The sequence below is a fragment of the Citrus clementina genome, unplaced genomic scaffold (genome assembly GCF_000493195.1).
Source record: "Citrus clementina cultivar Clemenules unplaced genomic scaffold, Citrus_clementina_v1.0 scaffold_3, whole genome shotgun sequence".
NCBI classification, from domain to species: Eukaryota; Viridiplantae; Streptophyta; class Magnoliopsida; order Sapindales; family Rutaceae; genus Citrus; species Citrus x clementina.
In genome coordinates this window covers 9,891,353-9,905,532 of record NW_006262339.1, presented here as the reverse complement: position 1 = coordinate 9,905,532, position 14,180 = coordinate 9,891,353, and the positions used below count along the sequence as shown (strand labels likewise).

The following is a 14,180-nucleotide window of genomic DNA, read 5'->3' as shown; positions in this document are numbered from 1 at the left end:
ATTGATGTTCGATTTAGCATATATGGAGAATGAGTGTTTGTTTGAACAAAGTAGTTACGTTTGAGTTGAAGTGTTTTAAAATGAGGATAATTTAGTAATTTCATATCATTTTTTAAAGGGTATTGATGAAAATTTTGGCAAATCCAATTTTTTAGTGTATTTAGATAATTTTCAAAGTATCATGGTGTATATGCTGCAATTTCTTCTAATCTAAATGGATGCCTGAAAAAAAATGAAATAAAATAAAAAAGGAATAAAGCTCACATTTCCAAATTCTCCAACCACTTTGTTCGCTTCATGATAAAGATTATATTATGCAGAGCCATCAGCTTCTGTTCACACAGCTTCTGTTCACACAAATTATTTTATGAAGAAGAATCTATTGTCTTTAGGACAATTAAATAGTCATGCATGTAAAACTTATGTGGAGAATGAGATTATAAATATTGTTAAAGGCGCACTTGTATTGATAAAGGCAAAAAAGATCGATGTTAATCTATTCATGCTTAAAGGGGAAACAATATAGGAAGTCGATGCGTGTGTCGCGTCAAATGGAAAAGAATTGGTGATGATGTGGCATCTCAAACTTGGCCACATATCAGAATAAGTTTTGAAGATTCTTTTTGAGCGAAAATTGCTTCCATGGTTTAAATCGATAAACTTACCATTTTACGAGCACTATATTACAAGTAAGTAGCATAAATTGAAATTCAGTATATCTATTGCCAGAAATAAATGCATTCTAAACTTGGTTCATTCTAATATTTAGGAATCACCATACATGTTTATGGAAGGTACAAAATACTTTGACTTTTATTGATGCTTATTCCAAGATATGTTGGGTGTATCCAATCAAGAAAAGTCGGGTGATTATTCCAAGATATACAAATGGCGAGTTTCTTACATATTATAGATAAGAAGGTATCCAGAGACAGTTTACGGTGGCATACACTCCTCAATAAAATGGAATGACATATCATATGAATAGAACTCTTACAGAAAGGATAAGAGTTATGTTGAGAATTGTTAGTTTCTCCAACTCATTCTAGGCAGAAACAACCAAAAGTGTCTGTTATGTAGTAAATCGATTACCATCCACAGCAATTGGGTTGAAGACTCCAATGGAGATGTGGACTGAAAAGCCAGTTGATTACTCTCACCTTCATGTATTTTGATGTTCTGTATACGTGATGTACAATGCCTAAGAAAGAAAAAGCTGGATTCAAAATCTAAAAAATATATTTTCTTGGGATATGTTGATGGAATAAAGGGGTATCGTCTATAGAACCTCACTGCCCACAAGATTGTCATCAACAGAGGTGTTATCTTAGCTAGATTCAAAATCTAAAAGATGTATCTTTTTGGGATATGCCGATGGAGTAAAGGGGTATTGTCTATAGGACCCCACTGCCCACAAAATTGTCATCAACAGATGTGTTATCTTTATAGAAGATAAACAGCAAAGGACAAATAGGGATGATAGCACTGTAAAATAAAAGTCAGAGATTGTGCTGGTATATGTTGAAAATAATCTAGAAAAATAATATTCAAATTCTTCTGAAATAACGTCAGAGCATGAGGAACACGAATAAGTCGAGTCTGAGGCTCCAGAAGTTCGTCGGTCAACCCGTAAGAGACGACCTTTAGTGTGGCACTCAGATCATGTCACAGAGATCAATGTTATATATTGTCTTCTAACAGAGGATGAAGAGCTATCAAATTTCCATAAAGCTTTAAATAGCTCAAATGTTACTTTGTGGATGACAACAATACAAGAAGAAATTGAAGTTGTACACAAGAATAAGACATGAGAACTTGTACCACTACCACATGAAAGAAAAGTCATTGGTAAAAAATGGGTCTATAAGATCAAATGTGATGGCAATGATTAAGTGAAGCGAATCGTGTAAGATTGGTGGTGAAAGGATATGCTCAAAAAGAATGCATTGATTTCAATGAGATATTTTCTCCGGTAATTGGACTCACAACAGTCAAAGTTGTCTTGGTAACGTGTGCTATATTTGACCATCATCTAGAGCAGTTAGATGTGAAAACTATATTTATTCATGGAGAACTTAAAGAAGATATTTATATATTCCAACTAAAAGGTTTTGCTAAAACAGGCAAAGAGAACTTGATTTACAGGTTGAACAAATTTTTATACGGTCTCAAGCAGGCGTTGAGATGTTAGTATTAGAGATTTGATTTCCTTCATCATGAACCTTGGATACAACATATTCAGTTTTGACCATTGTGCAAACTACAAGAGGTCTGAGGATAATGACTTTATCATTTTACTGTTTTATATGGATGACATGTTAGTAGCAGGCTCTAACAAAGATCGAGTCCAACAATTAAAGGTATAGTTGGCTAAGGAATTTAAAATGAAGAATTTCGGACTAGCAAATAAGATTCTAGGGATGTAAATTTATCGAGACATAGATAATAGGAAGATTTGGCTTTCTCAGAAGAATTACTTGAAGAAAATCTTGCAGCGTTTCAACATGCAATATTGTAAGTCAATTTCTACCTCACTTCCTGTAATTTCAAGTGAAGTAAAAAGGAAAAAAATGCCTCGAGTGTCGTATGCATCAGCAGTAAAGAGTTTAATGTTTGTTATAATTTGTACGAGACTAGACATTGTACAAGCAGTGGGAGTGGTCAGTCGATACATGGTAAATCCTGGTGGAGAGCATTGGAAAACTGTGAAGAGGATTCTGAGATATATCAAAGGAACATCATATGTTGTATTATGTTACGGAGGATCCGAGTTTACTATTAGGGGCTATGTGGATTCAGATATTGTAGGAAACCTTAATAAAAGGAAATCTACTACTGGCGATGTGTTTACACTTGAGGGAGGAGCTGTAAACTGGGTTTCGAAACTGTAAATTGTTGTGGTCCTATCTACAATAGAAGTAGAACACATGGCAACTACACAAGCTTGCAAAGAAACTATTTATGTACAAAGGTTATTAGAAGAGCTCAGGCACAAACAAAAGAAAATTGTTGTGTTTTGTGACAATCAGAGGGCTTTGCACATTGTAAGGAATCTAGCATTTCATTCTAAGACAAAGCACATAGGGGTACAGTACCACTTCATCCGAGAAGTAGTGGAAAACGAAAGTGTAGATTTGCAGAAGATATATACCAAGGAGAACCTGATAACTATTTTGACCAAGACAATCAATACTGACAAGTTTGTATAGAGTAGATCCTCTTGTAGCCTAGCAGAGAAGTAAAGCAACGTGACAATGGCGAAACAAAAAGGATGATATGAAGATTGATTGGCTCTCAATCAGATCTACAAGTGGGAGAATGTCAAGATTGGTGCCTCTCTTCTAGACATTTCAAACTTTGAATATCAAGTTCAAACTTCTAGATATTCAAAGTTTGAATATCAAACTTTGAATTTTAAATAATAATAAATAATTGAAAAAATAGGTGAATAGTACCCAAAATTTTGGCTATAAATTAAGGGGTTCACCCTTTCATTTCATCATCCAAAAAAAAAATCTCTTCGATTCTTTGAGAGAAGTAGAGAATTGTGTGAAAGTTTAAGAGTTTTTATTATTCTTGTGTTTTTTAATGATTTGAGAGATTGAGTGCATTGGAGTTCTAAATAGTGAGCCAAAAATATTATAATATTTGTAATCCTTATTTCACTAGTAAAAAATTTTCTTTCTATTTTCGCTCGTGGACGTAAGCTAAAAGCTTAACGACATAAATTTTTGTGTGCTTTTTCTTCATTTTCTTTTAATTTCATGTTAGCTGTGACTCTGCTTCACCCATTAATTTTGTAACATATACATGTTTAAAAAGCTAAACAACGTTAAAATTTTGTCCAATATTTTTCCAAAAAACCTTAGTAATGTTATTAAATGTTAGCTTAATTAACTTCATCCAACTTGCAGCAAACCGCTCAATATTTAGATTTCTCCAACCGTATCTCTCTTCAAGTTAGAGTCACAAAGCTCATCAAAAAAAATTTTCACTTATATTCACCGCATGGTGAGGGGGAAGGCTGCGATGGACTTCAAGCTAATGAGCTGGTGGTGGTGGAGTCACTAAGGGGCAAGGTTTAGTCCAAAAAATTCAAAATGACACCTTTTACCAAATTATATGCCCTCAGAGATGCTTAACCAAGTGATTTTCAAACAATTTTATTTGGCTGACCATCCAAGTTCAAGTCCTAAAGAGGTAGAGAATTAAAAAATTAATTTGGACTTCCCACACTCCCCTACCTTTTAAAAGAAAGCAATACTAATCGAAATTACAAACTTAAATGCATCAAATTCAAGTTCAAATTTACTTTAAATGGCAACTTAATATTAAAATCCATTGAAATTATATCTATTACAAATCAAAATTATCTAAAACCTTATAAATTTTTACTCCCCATTAATTTGATTTTCTTGCTACGCCACCTTGTGCGACCATGCTTGTTTGAGCGACTGCGGTGGTTGCTGTAACATTCAAACATGGTGCGTTGAAATCATTTGGGATGTCATTTTTGCTCTCTTCTTTCCAGTTAGTACAAAATATTCTGGTGAATTAATTTTCTTGCCCTGCTCCCTTTTTATTTATATGTACTTGTTGCCTTTGTCGAAGTCACATCCTACGGTTGGACTTTGATCGAAAGGAGATGCCATGTGGCAGATGATGTTCATCACGTTATCTAATGGGAAAGGAAAAGCGAATGTGCATGACCTTCTCCTACGGTTGGACTTTGCCTGCAAATGGACCTCCAAATGTTGTAATTATCAAGCGAAGGCCCCCAATAACTAGTACTGCAACGGTGACTCGGATCATTGACTCCTTTAATTATTTTCTTTTATTGATGGTGTAGGCTGATCTCTTCACCCCATATTTCACAACAAGAAGAATGCACTTCAATTTGCTTTATAAGATTTTGTATACAGTACAGTTTAGGTGCTTGTATTTAGGGATGGTAATGGGCACTGCCCGCAGCGAGTTTACTATTACCAAATCTAAACCCGCACAAAATTTAAATTACCAAATTCAACCATAACCCATAGTGGGTTTTTATTTTTTTAAGAAAGCCCACCCACTGCAGGTTTTGACAATTACAAAACGCACAATGGTATCCGGTGAATTTTTTGCGGGTTAGTACATTTAAAATCATAAATATTCAATATATAAATTTACAATAATAAGCTCAAATTCTACATAACATACTCAATCTTAAATTTGACCAATATAAATGAAAAATTAAAATTTCAACATCAATCAAACACAAATTCTCAAATTTAAGTATAAAATATACAAATCCATTAAAAAACCACAAACTAGTATTTAAAAATAACAATTACATTTCATATTATCATTCAACACAAGCCCGAAGAGAAGATCTTCATTTTATTCACCATCATTAGCACTTATCAAACATGATGCCTATAATAATGATTAAGATTAATATTTTTCAAAAATTAATCCCAAAAAAATTATAATAATGAAATAATTCATGCATTGAGTTAAAGAAAAATAGTCCATGCAAAAACACTTTGGTTATTTGGCACTTTGCATAATTGCATTATTTTCTTTATATATATTTTAGATTTAAATTTTTTAATTAAATATTTTAAAAAAAATTACGGGTCTAGCGGATATCCATGCATGTATCCGCCGGATATTGAGCTAATGTCAAACTCACTCACATCCAAGTGCAAACTTCAATTTGTAATATCAAACCCGCTCACAACCCGCAAAATTATCCGCAGCGGGCTGGTTTGCAGGCACAATTGTCATCCCTATCCAGAGGCGGATTCACTATAGGACCACTGGGGCCTCAAGCCCCCACTAAAAAGAAAAAAAAATTCTCTATTTCATAAAGAAAAATTAACATATTTCTAAATAGTCTTGTCAAATTATTAGATAACTCCATCCTTTAAAATTTAAACTATTATTTTATTAATTACAAAAGTTATACTTTGACTTAAAAATCAAAGCCCACAGTCCAAAATATATATAGTTCCTAATTATTGAATTGTGGGTGCCACATTTTAATTAGAGATTGCATTAAATCAAAAAAATTATATCCAAGTTTTTAGTTTTATGTTTTAATATTATTTAATTTAGCCCCCAGTAAATTATTTTTTTACATATGTCATTGTCCCTACTTGTATTGTTCTTTTATGATTATGATATCTTAAATATTAGCCGTGAGATTTTGTAATGTAACATTAAAGGTCGTGTTTCCAATTAAAAATTAAAAAAATGATGTAAAAATTTCAAGAATTTATGTATTCTAAGTTATTGTAATATTTATTTTTTATGAAAACATAAATTTTTAATGAATTACTTAAAATTTAATTAAAAAAATATAATGTAGGATAAAATGCTGTATAACAAGAATATAAATATACAATACAATATCAATGCAATACAATACAATCGAATACAATATAATCCGCGTAAAATAACATAATGCATTGCAATATAATAATGTACCATACGCATATCCTTGATAATTTGATATGCATTGTCATTGAGTAATCCTTTAAGTATGTATTTGACACATTGTATTACGTTATAATATATTGTATTAGTTAATGTAGGATACATTGTATTATTATAATAATATTTTGTATTAATATATATATATATAATTAATATCATATATATTATTAATGTTTTAATGTTTTATGTTGTTAATTATATTTAATTTATTGGCAAAATTTATTAAAAATAATAAAATAATTCACCAATGGTTGCCACAGCTACTGTCGACCAACATGAACCGTCGCCGGTATAAGAATAAGGCTTTATTTGACATTATTTTTGGTACCTTTAAAATCCTTATTGGTAGATCTTCCCAACGGTATATTTACTGTCAAAATTTTGAATTTTAAAGATGAATTTCTACGAACAACGGATGGTCCATTTCCGATAAAAAGATGTACGTTGCAACGCTCTATTGATAAGGATTTCAATCCGGGGGCTGAAGGCGCGCGGTACTGGCGGTCGGTGGCGACAATGGTGATTTGGAGTAGCTGCTGGACTGCTGTTGAGCATTAATTTTCAAGATAATAATTTGTCTATACAAATAACAACACTAATTTAATAAAACTTAATGAAATAATAAATTAAAAGTTAGTGCGTTGCTGTTGAAACCCGAGGGGAAGACGTGATTATATAACGCGGTAAAAATTGCATTAATTTGAATTTTAATGCAGTGTAATTTCTTCTACTTTTTTAGCCAAATTTGTGATAGTATTTCTTTAATGAGAACAGTGTTTTTAATGGTATCTGTATTCCAAAGACGCGCTAAATGCAAAAACGTGATACGTACATACAGTACGGCCACAATCTCCAACACAAAAATGAAGCCATCTGTGCGGTCGGATTTACACTTTCGTTTCTTCTTTTAGCTGTCATCCATTATTTGTTTCTTCAGTTGCAGTCAGCGAAGTTTTCCAAGGCATTGAGTAATTTACATCTGATCATCAAAATCTCTCTCTCATCAATTGAACTGTTATGGCTTCTTCTTCTTCTTCCTCTCATCCACATGGTAGTTTGACTAATCCTGAAGTCAAGTATGATGTATTTCTAAGTTTCAGAGGAGAGGACACCCGCGAGAACTTTACTAGCCATCTTTATTCAGCTTTGTCTCGGGAAAGCATAGAAACTTTCATTGATAACGATCTTAGGAGGGGAGATGAAATTTCGCAGTCTCTTTTGGATGCAATTGAGGCATCAAGCATTTCAATTATCGTTTTTTCGGAAAGATATGCTTCTTCCAGATGGTGCCTGGATGAACTCCTAAAGATCCTCGAATGCAAGAAAGAGTATGCACAGATTGTGATACCAGCTTTCTATCGGGTTGATCCATCACACGTGAGAAAGCAAACCGGTAATTTTGGGGATTCATTTTTGAAGCTTGGAGAACGATTCCCGGACAAGATGCAAAGTTGGAGGAATGCTTTGACGGAAGCAGCCGATCTCTCTGGCTTTGATTCTCGTGTCTATAGGTCAACAATAATTCTCTCTCTTAAATTTGCACGCATATCTAGTTTTCAAATTTTTTTTTTAAGAAAATGATCTCAACTCTCTTGTTATTTATTAAATTTAATCGTTAATGAATGATTAATTTAATAAAAGAACTTTGTATTCTGATCATTTTCCCATACATTAAATTAGCTAAAAATGCACGCTCTGATCTCCCTCTCCTTTTCATACATGTGAACTTCTAAATATTGTTACTTTTTTGCTAGGACTGAATCTGCACTTATTGAGGAAATTGTCAATGCAATTTTGAAGAGGGTGGATGACACATTTCAAAGTGAAAACGAAGACCTGGTCGGAGTTAGATTACCCATGAAAGAAATTGAATCATTGTTACGCACTGGGTCAACGAATGTTTACAAACTTGGCATTTGGGGTATCGGCGGTATAGGCAAAACAACCATTGCGGGTGCCATTTTTAGCAAAATCTCTAGACATTTTGCAGGTTCTTTCTTTGCTCGTAATGTTAGAGAGGCAGAAGAAACCGGCAGATTAGGTGACTTGCGACAACAACTTCTTTCTGCATTGTTGAATGATGGAAATGTGATGAACTTTCCGAATATCGACCTCAATTTTCAGAGCAAGAAGCTTACTCGCAAGCAGGTTCTAATTGTTTTTGATGATGTGAATCATCCAAGACAAATAAAGGATTTAGTTGGACGTCTCGATTTGTTTGCTTCCGGGAGTCGAATAATAATAACAACGAGAGATAGACAAGTGCTTGCAAATTGTGGAGTTGATGAAGTATATCAGATGAAGGAATTGGTACATGATGACGCCCTTAGGCTCTTCAGTCGACACGCCTTTGGAGGAGATCATCCCCATGAAAGTCATACAGAGCTGGCATGCAAGATAATAAAATATGCTCGCGGAGTTCCATTAGCACTTGAAGTTTTGGGTCGCTATCTTTATGGAAAGAGAAGAGAGGTCTGGGAAAATGCAATAAGTAAATGGGAAACAGCTCCCCCCAAAGGAATTCAGGACGCCTTAAAAATAAGTTATGATGGTTTGGATGACAAAGAGCAAAATGTTTTTTTGGATATTGCATGTTTCTTTATCGATGATGACAGAGACACTGTGACAAAATTCCTTGATGATTGTGAATTCTTTGCTACATCGGGAATAGAAGTTCTTGTTGATAAGCATCTTATCACTATATCAGTCCGCAATAAAATAAAAATGCATGATTTATTGCGAGCTATGGGCAGAGAAATTGTCCGACAAGAATCTACCAATGATCCTGGAAAACGCAGTCGGCTGTGGCATCACAAAGAGGTTTATAAAATTTTATCAGAAAACAGGGTGCGCAACAATAATTTTTCATTTCTATTTTTTTTTTATATGTTTGATTGAGATTAATATTCTGATTGAACTTTGCTTTTAATTTGAATAACAACAATTGGTGCAAAAAAATTCTAACCCCTGTACTTTATATTAATGGTTTAAAGTCCGCTTATCCTTGTTCATTAACTCTTTTTTACCATGTTGATCACAAATTCAACTTAAGTTTTTCACATTATTCATCACATTTGTTCTCTCCTAAACACTTCAATTTCCTCATTTTTAATAGCCATTTCATCGGTAATTTTCTTTGCACTCTTAACACGACATTTCTTTCATCATTAATTCATTACGTAATGGTCTCTTGACTTTTAAGATTCTTTAATTACAATTAAAATTCTCAAAAAAAAGGCTCATTTGGGGTTATAAATACGTCTCACCCTGTAAATAGTAATATTTTTCTGGTAATATTGAAATTAATATTAGATTTTACATGTTAAACCTTTTCTTGAATTTTTCTATTTTATATTTGCCAAAATAATTAGCCCCATAGTTTAATAAGAAAATTGTGGAAGTGTGCAGCAATATGTTATGTCCACTTGTATATAACAATTTGTATACATACATACAGATATAGTTTAAATGTTTAGATTTTCTTGTATTAATTATGCTTCTTTGTACTTTTACAAATATGAGTTTGACTGCCATAAAGTAACTATCAACTTGAATTATATATAAAAATTTGATATAATCTTTTTTTTTCTATTATTGATAATTAGGGGACTGAAGCAATCGAGGGCATCTCGTTGGATATGTCTAAAGTAAAAGACATCAATCTGCATCCCAACGTTTTCGCAAAGATGCCTAACTTGAGAATTTTGAAATTTTATAGCTCAATGGATGAAGAGAATAAATGTAAGGTGTCCCATTTCCAAGGTTCTGAATTTACTGAAGTGAGGTACCTGCACTGGCATGGATATCCATTGAAATCATTGCCTTCAAATATTCATCCAGAGAAACTTGTTTTACTTGAAATGCCTTATAGCAATATTGAACAACTTTTCGATATTGTGCAGGTATGCATACATATATCTTAATTACAATATAGTTTCGGTAACAATGTTTAATTATCATACATGCTAATGATTTGTCTTGGTGTCCTTTTCTTTTTTCTTTTTTTCCTCTTTGGGTTTTTTCTCTTTTCGTCCGAGCAGAATCATGGCAAGTTATACCAGATAATCACTGCTGCCTTCAATTTTTTTTCAAAAACTCCAACCCCGTTGTCGACTCAACATCTGAACAAGCTGGCTATCCTGAACCTAAGCGGTTGTGGAAACTTGCAAAGTCTTCCAGATAGAATTCATTTGGAATTGCTTAAAGAACTCAATCTTTCGGGCTGCTCAAAACTGAAGAGGCTTCCAGAGATCTCATCTGGTAATATAGAAACAATGCATTTAGATGGAACTGCACTGCAGGAACTGCCCTCATCCATCGAGTGTCTATCTAAGCTTTCGCGCTTGGACCTTGCAGATTGTAAAAGTCTCAAGAGTCTCCCAAGCGGCCTTTGTAAGTTGAAATCTCTAGATGTTCTCAATATCGATGGTTGCTCAAATCTTCAGAGGTTGCCTGAGGAACTTGGATATTTAGAAGCTTTGGATAGTTTGCATGCTGTAGGAACTGCTATAAGAGAATTACCGCCATCAATCGTCCATTTGAAAAGCGTTCGTGCGATATATTTTGGGAGAAACAGGGGTTTATCATTACCAATCACATTCTCTGTGGATGGCTTGCAAAATCTAAGGGATTTAAATCTAAATGATTGCGGCATCACGGAGTTACCTGAAAGTCTTGGCCTGTTATCCTTGGTAACAGAACTACATCTCGAGGGAAACAATTTTGAGAGAATACCAGAAAGCATCATACAACTTTCTAATTTGGAAAGGCTCTTCATAAGGTATTGTGAGAGGCTTCAATCCTTACCAAAGCTTCCATGCAATCTGATTTGGTTGGATGCGCATCATTGCACGGCACTGGAATCATTACCAGGTTTATTCCCAAGTAGTAATGAATCTTATTTACGGACTTTGTACCTGAGCGATAATTTTAAATTAGATCCGAATGACCTCGGAGGAATTGTCAAAGGCGCCTTGCAGAAAATTCAGCTTTTGGCAACCGCACGTTTAAAAGAAGCACGGGAAAAGGTATGTCTTTAATTAACTCTCTCCTTTTTATTTAGAAGAAAAGCTAAAGAAAGCGATGACAGAATGAACTATAACGCGGTGTGCGGTGATATAATATTAATTGATTGTTTTGACATCTTTCTTCAATGCCTCATAATTTTACAGTTAATTCTGTCTTTTTCGATTAAATTTTTCTGTTTAAAAATATTAGTGATCTGTCTTCTATTAAGTTTTATTAACAATATTTTTTTTTAATAATGATTCGTGTGTATATACAGATATCTTATCCATGGCTTCAAGGTCGCGGCTTTTTACCTTGGAATGAAATTCCAAAGTGGTTTAGCTTTCAAAGTGTGGGATCTTGTGTGACCTTGGAGATGCCACCAGGTTTCTTCAATAATGAAAGAGTATTTGGGTTGGCTTTTAGTGTTATTTTAAGATTTAGCGGAAAGTTTAGATTTTTCTGCATTTCAAAAAAAAAGTTTAACATGTACTGTGAGTACATAGTGAGACCCAAAGATAACCATCAGCACTGCAGCACGAGCCAGAGGACTTTACTTGGGGTAGTTGATTGTGTAGTGTATGATCACTTATTCTTTGGGTACTATTTCTTCGATAATAAGGAATTTAATGATTTTCGGAAATACAATTGCATTCCTGTGGCAGTCCGGTTCTATTTTCAAGAAGGCTATCTTCAAGAAGGTAATGAATTTCTGGATTGCCCAGTGAAAAAATGTGGGATCCGTTTGTTTCATGCCCCAGATTCGAGAGAAAGCTTCAGCTGTGACCGACTTTTAACCCCAATAGACTGAAAATATGTCTTGTTTTTATTGGTTTCTTTTTTCTTTTGTATGTTTTCGATTCTTTCAGTACGTTGTGTTCAGTTGGTACTTACTTAAGAATATGACCATTTTTCCTGTATGTGTATTTAGCATTGTAAAATTGTTGGCCCTTTTTTTTTCCCCCTTTTGTCCCTGCACATTGAATCTCTGTAATTGGTGTGTTTCTTTTTTCTATTTGTTTAAATGCTATTGATTCTTTCATGAAATTTTCTGAATCTCTATCCATTATTTTTTATTATTCATTGATTGAATGAAATTAATCTCATCGATGAGTAGTCTTAAGCAGCGTCAAGTCAACAAAACTTGAATTAGTCTCAAGCTTAGGTTACATTCAAATCTTAATATTTCTGAATCTCTTACCAATTTATACTCAATGAATTTGTTAAGGAAGCTCATAACGTGTACAAGCAGTCAGCTCAAGGTTAGCACGTGGGAGAATTTGCTGAGCTAAAGTTAGTTAAGTAAGCAATGCCAGCTCAGCAAATTCAGTTAAGGCTTCTGAGATTTGATTCCTATTGTTTTCTTTTCTGTTATTAATGTATAAAAGCTGTGCTTTGTACTCATTTGATGTTAAGAAAAGAAGAAATAAAATCCAAAAACTCTCTGAAGTTTTCTCAGTAAAACAGAGTAAGTTTTCTCAGTAACCAAACAGTATAGATCAGTAGAATTTATGTTTTCAAACATGGTATCAGAGCCAAACAATAACCAGCAAACAATGATGAAAAATCCAGCAATCAACAATACAAATCAACACACTCAAATCAATTTCTCTTTCACGAATCCAATTAAACTAGATCGATCAAACTATCTGCTTTGGCGTTCACAAGTTCTGGCTTCGATCAGAGGTAATCGACTAGAAGACTTCATAACTGGAATCAAATCAGCACCCGAAGAAAGTATTTTGTTAGCTGGAGTTGATGGATCTACACAACGAATTGAGAATCTTGAGTATCAGATCTGGAGATCACAAGATCAAATTCTTCTCAGTTGGCTGCTGTCAACACTAAGTGAAGGTATCCTCAGTCTTGTTATTAACTGTGAAAGCTCATTTAGTGTATGGAAAACTTTAAAAAAGAAGTTTGGAGTTCAATCTGAAGCTCGAGCTCTTCAGCTCAAATATGAACTGAACACTCTTAAAAAGGAATCTCTTAGTATTGAAGATTATTGTGTTAAAATGAAAGCAATAGCTGATAAGCTTGCTAGTGCTGGTAGCTCGATAACAGAAAATGATCTAATGCTAACCATACTCAATGGATTAGGATTAGGATCAAGATACCGTGATATTGCTACCTTCATAACTGGTTCACGTATGGAATTTGATGATGCTTATGCATTATTGCTCACTCATGAAACTAGGTTGGAACAAGATCAGGATGATAAGAGTATGTTCAATGCTAACTATACATATACTAATGCATATACTAATGCATTTCATCCTAAGGCTTATTATGCTCAGCCTAGAGGAAATTTTAAGAGAGAAGGTTATTATGGTGGTAGAAATGTTTTATCTGGTAGAGGTAATATGAATTTTTCTCCAAGAATGTTTAATGGAGGTTTTAGAAGTGGTTTTGGTAGAGGATATTCTGGTGGTAGTCCTTTTAATGGTCATAATTCTTTAGCACCAAAGAATTCACCATCTGTTATCAAGAATAGATCACAGAGAGCTTTCAATAGCAATCCAAGGGACTCTGTATGTCAGATTTGCTTCAAACCTGTCATACTGCTGAAATTTGTTGGCATAGATTTGTTGAAGATTATGTGCCAATGCCAAGGGGTTTTGGAAAAGGAAAAGCACCTAGAGAAGCATATCTGTCAAATTTTGATGGTTTTGTTCCAAATCCAAACTTTGAAG

The 14,180-nt window shown here is 33.8% G+C and overlaps 1 protein-coding gene across 1 annotated transcript; it reads left to right on the top strand.

The window, feature by feature from the left end:
- Positions 1-7,387: 7,387 nt before the first annotated feature.
- On the top strand, positions 7,388-12,459 carry LOC18046220 (disease resistance-like protein DSC1). The gene is made up of 5 exons (XM_006440905.2): positions 7,388-7,991; positions 8,235-9,327; positions 10,086-10,382; positions 10,521-11,507; positions 11,765-12,459. The coding sequence occupies exons 1-5, from the start codon at positions 7,498-7,500 to the stop codon at positions 12,296-12,298; spliced, it is 3,405 nt and encodes a 1,134-aa protein (XP_006440968.2). The 5' UTR covers positions 7,388-7,497; the 3' UTR covers positions 12,299-12,459.
- Positions 12,460-14,180: the final 1,721 nt, after the last annotated feature.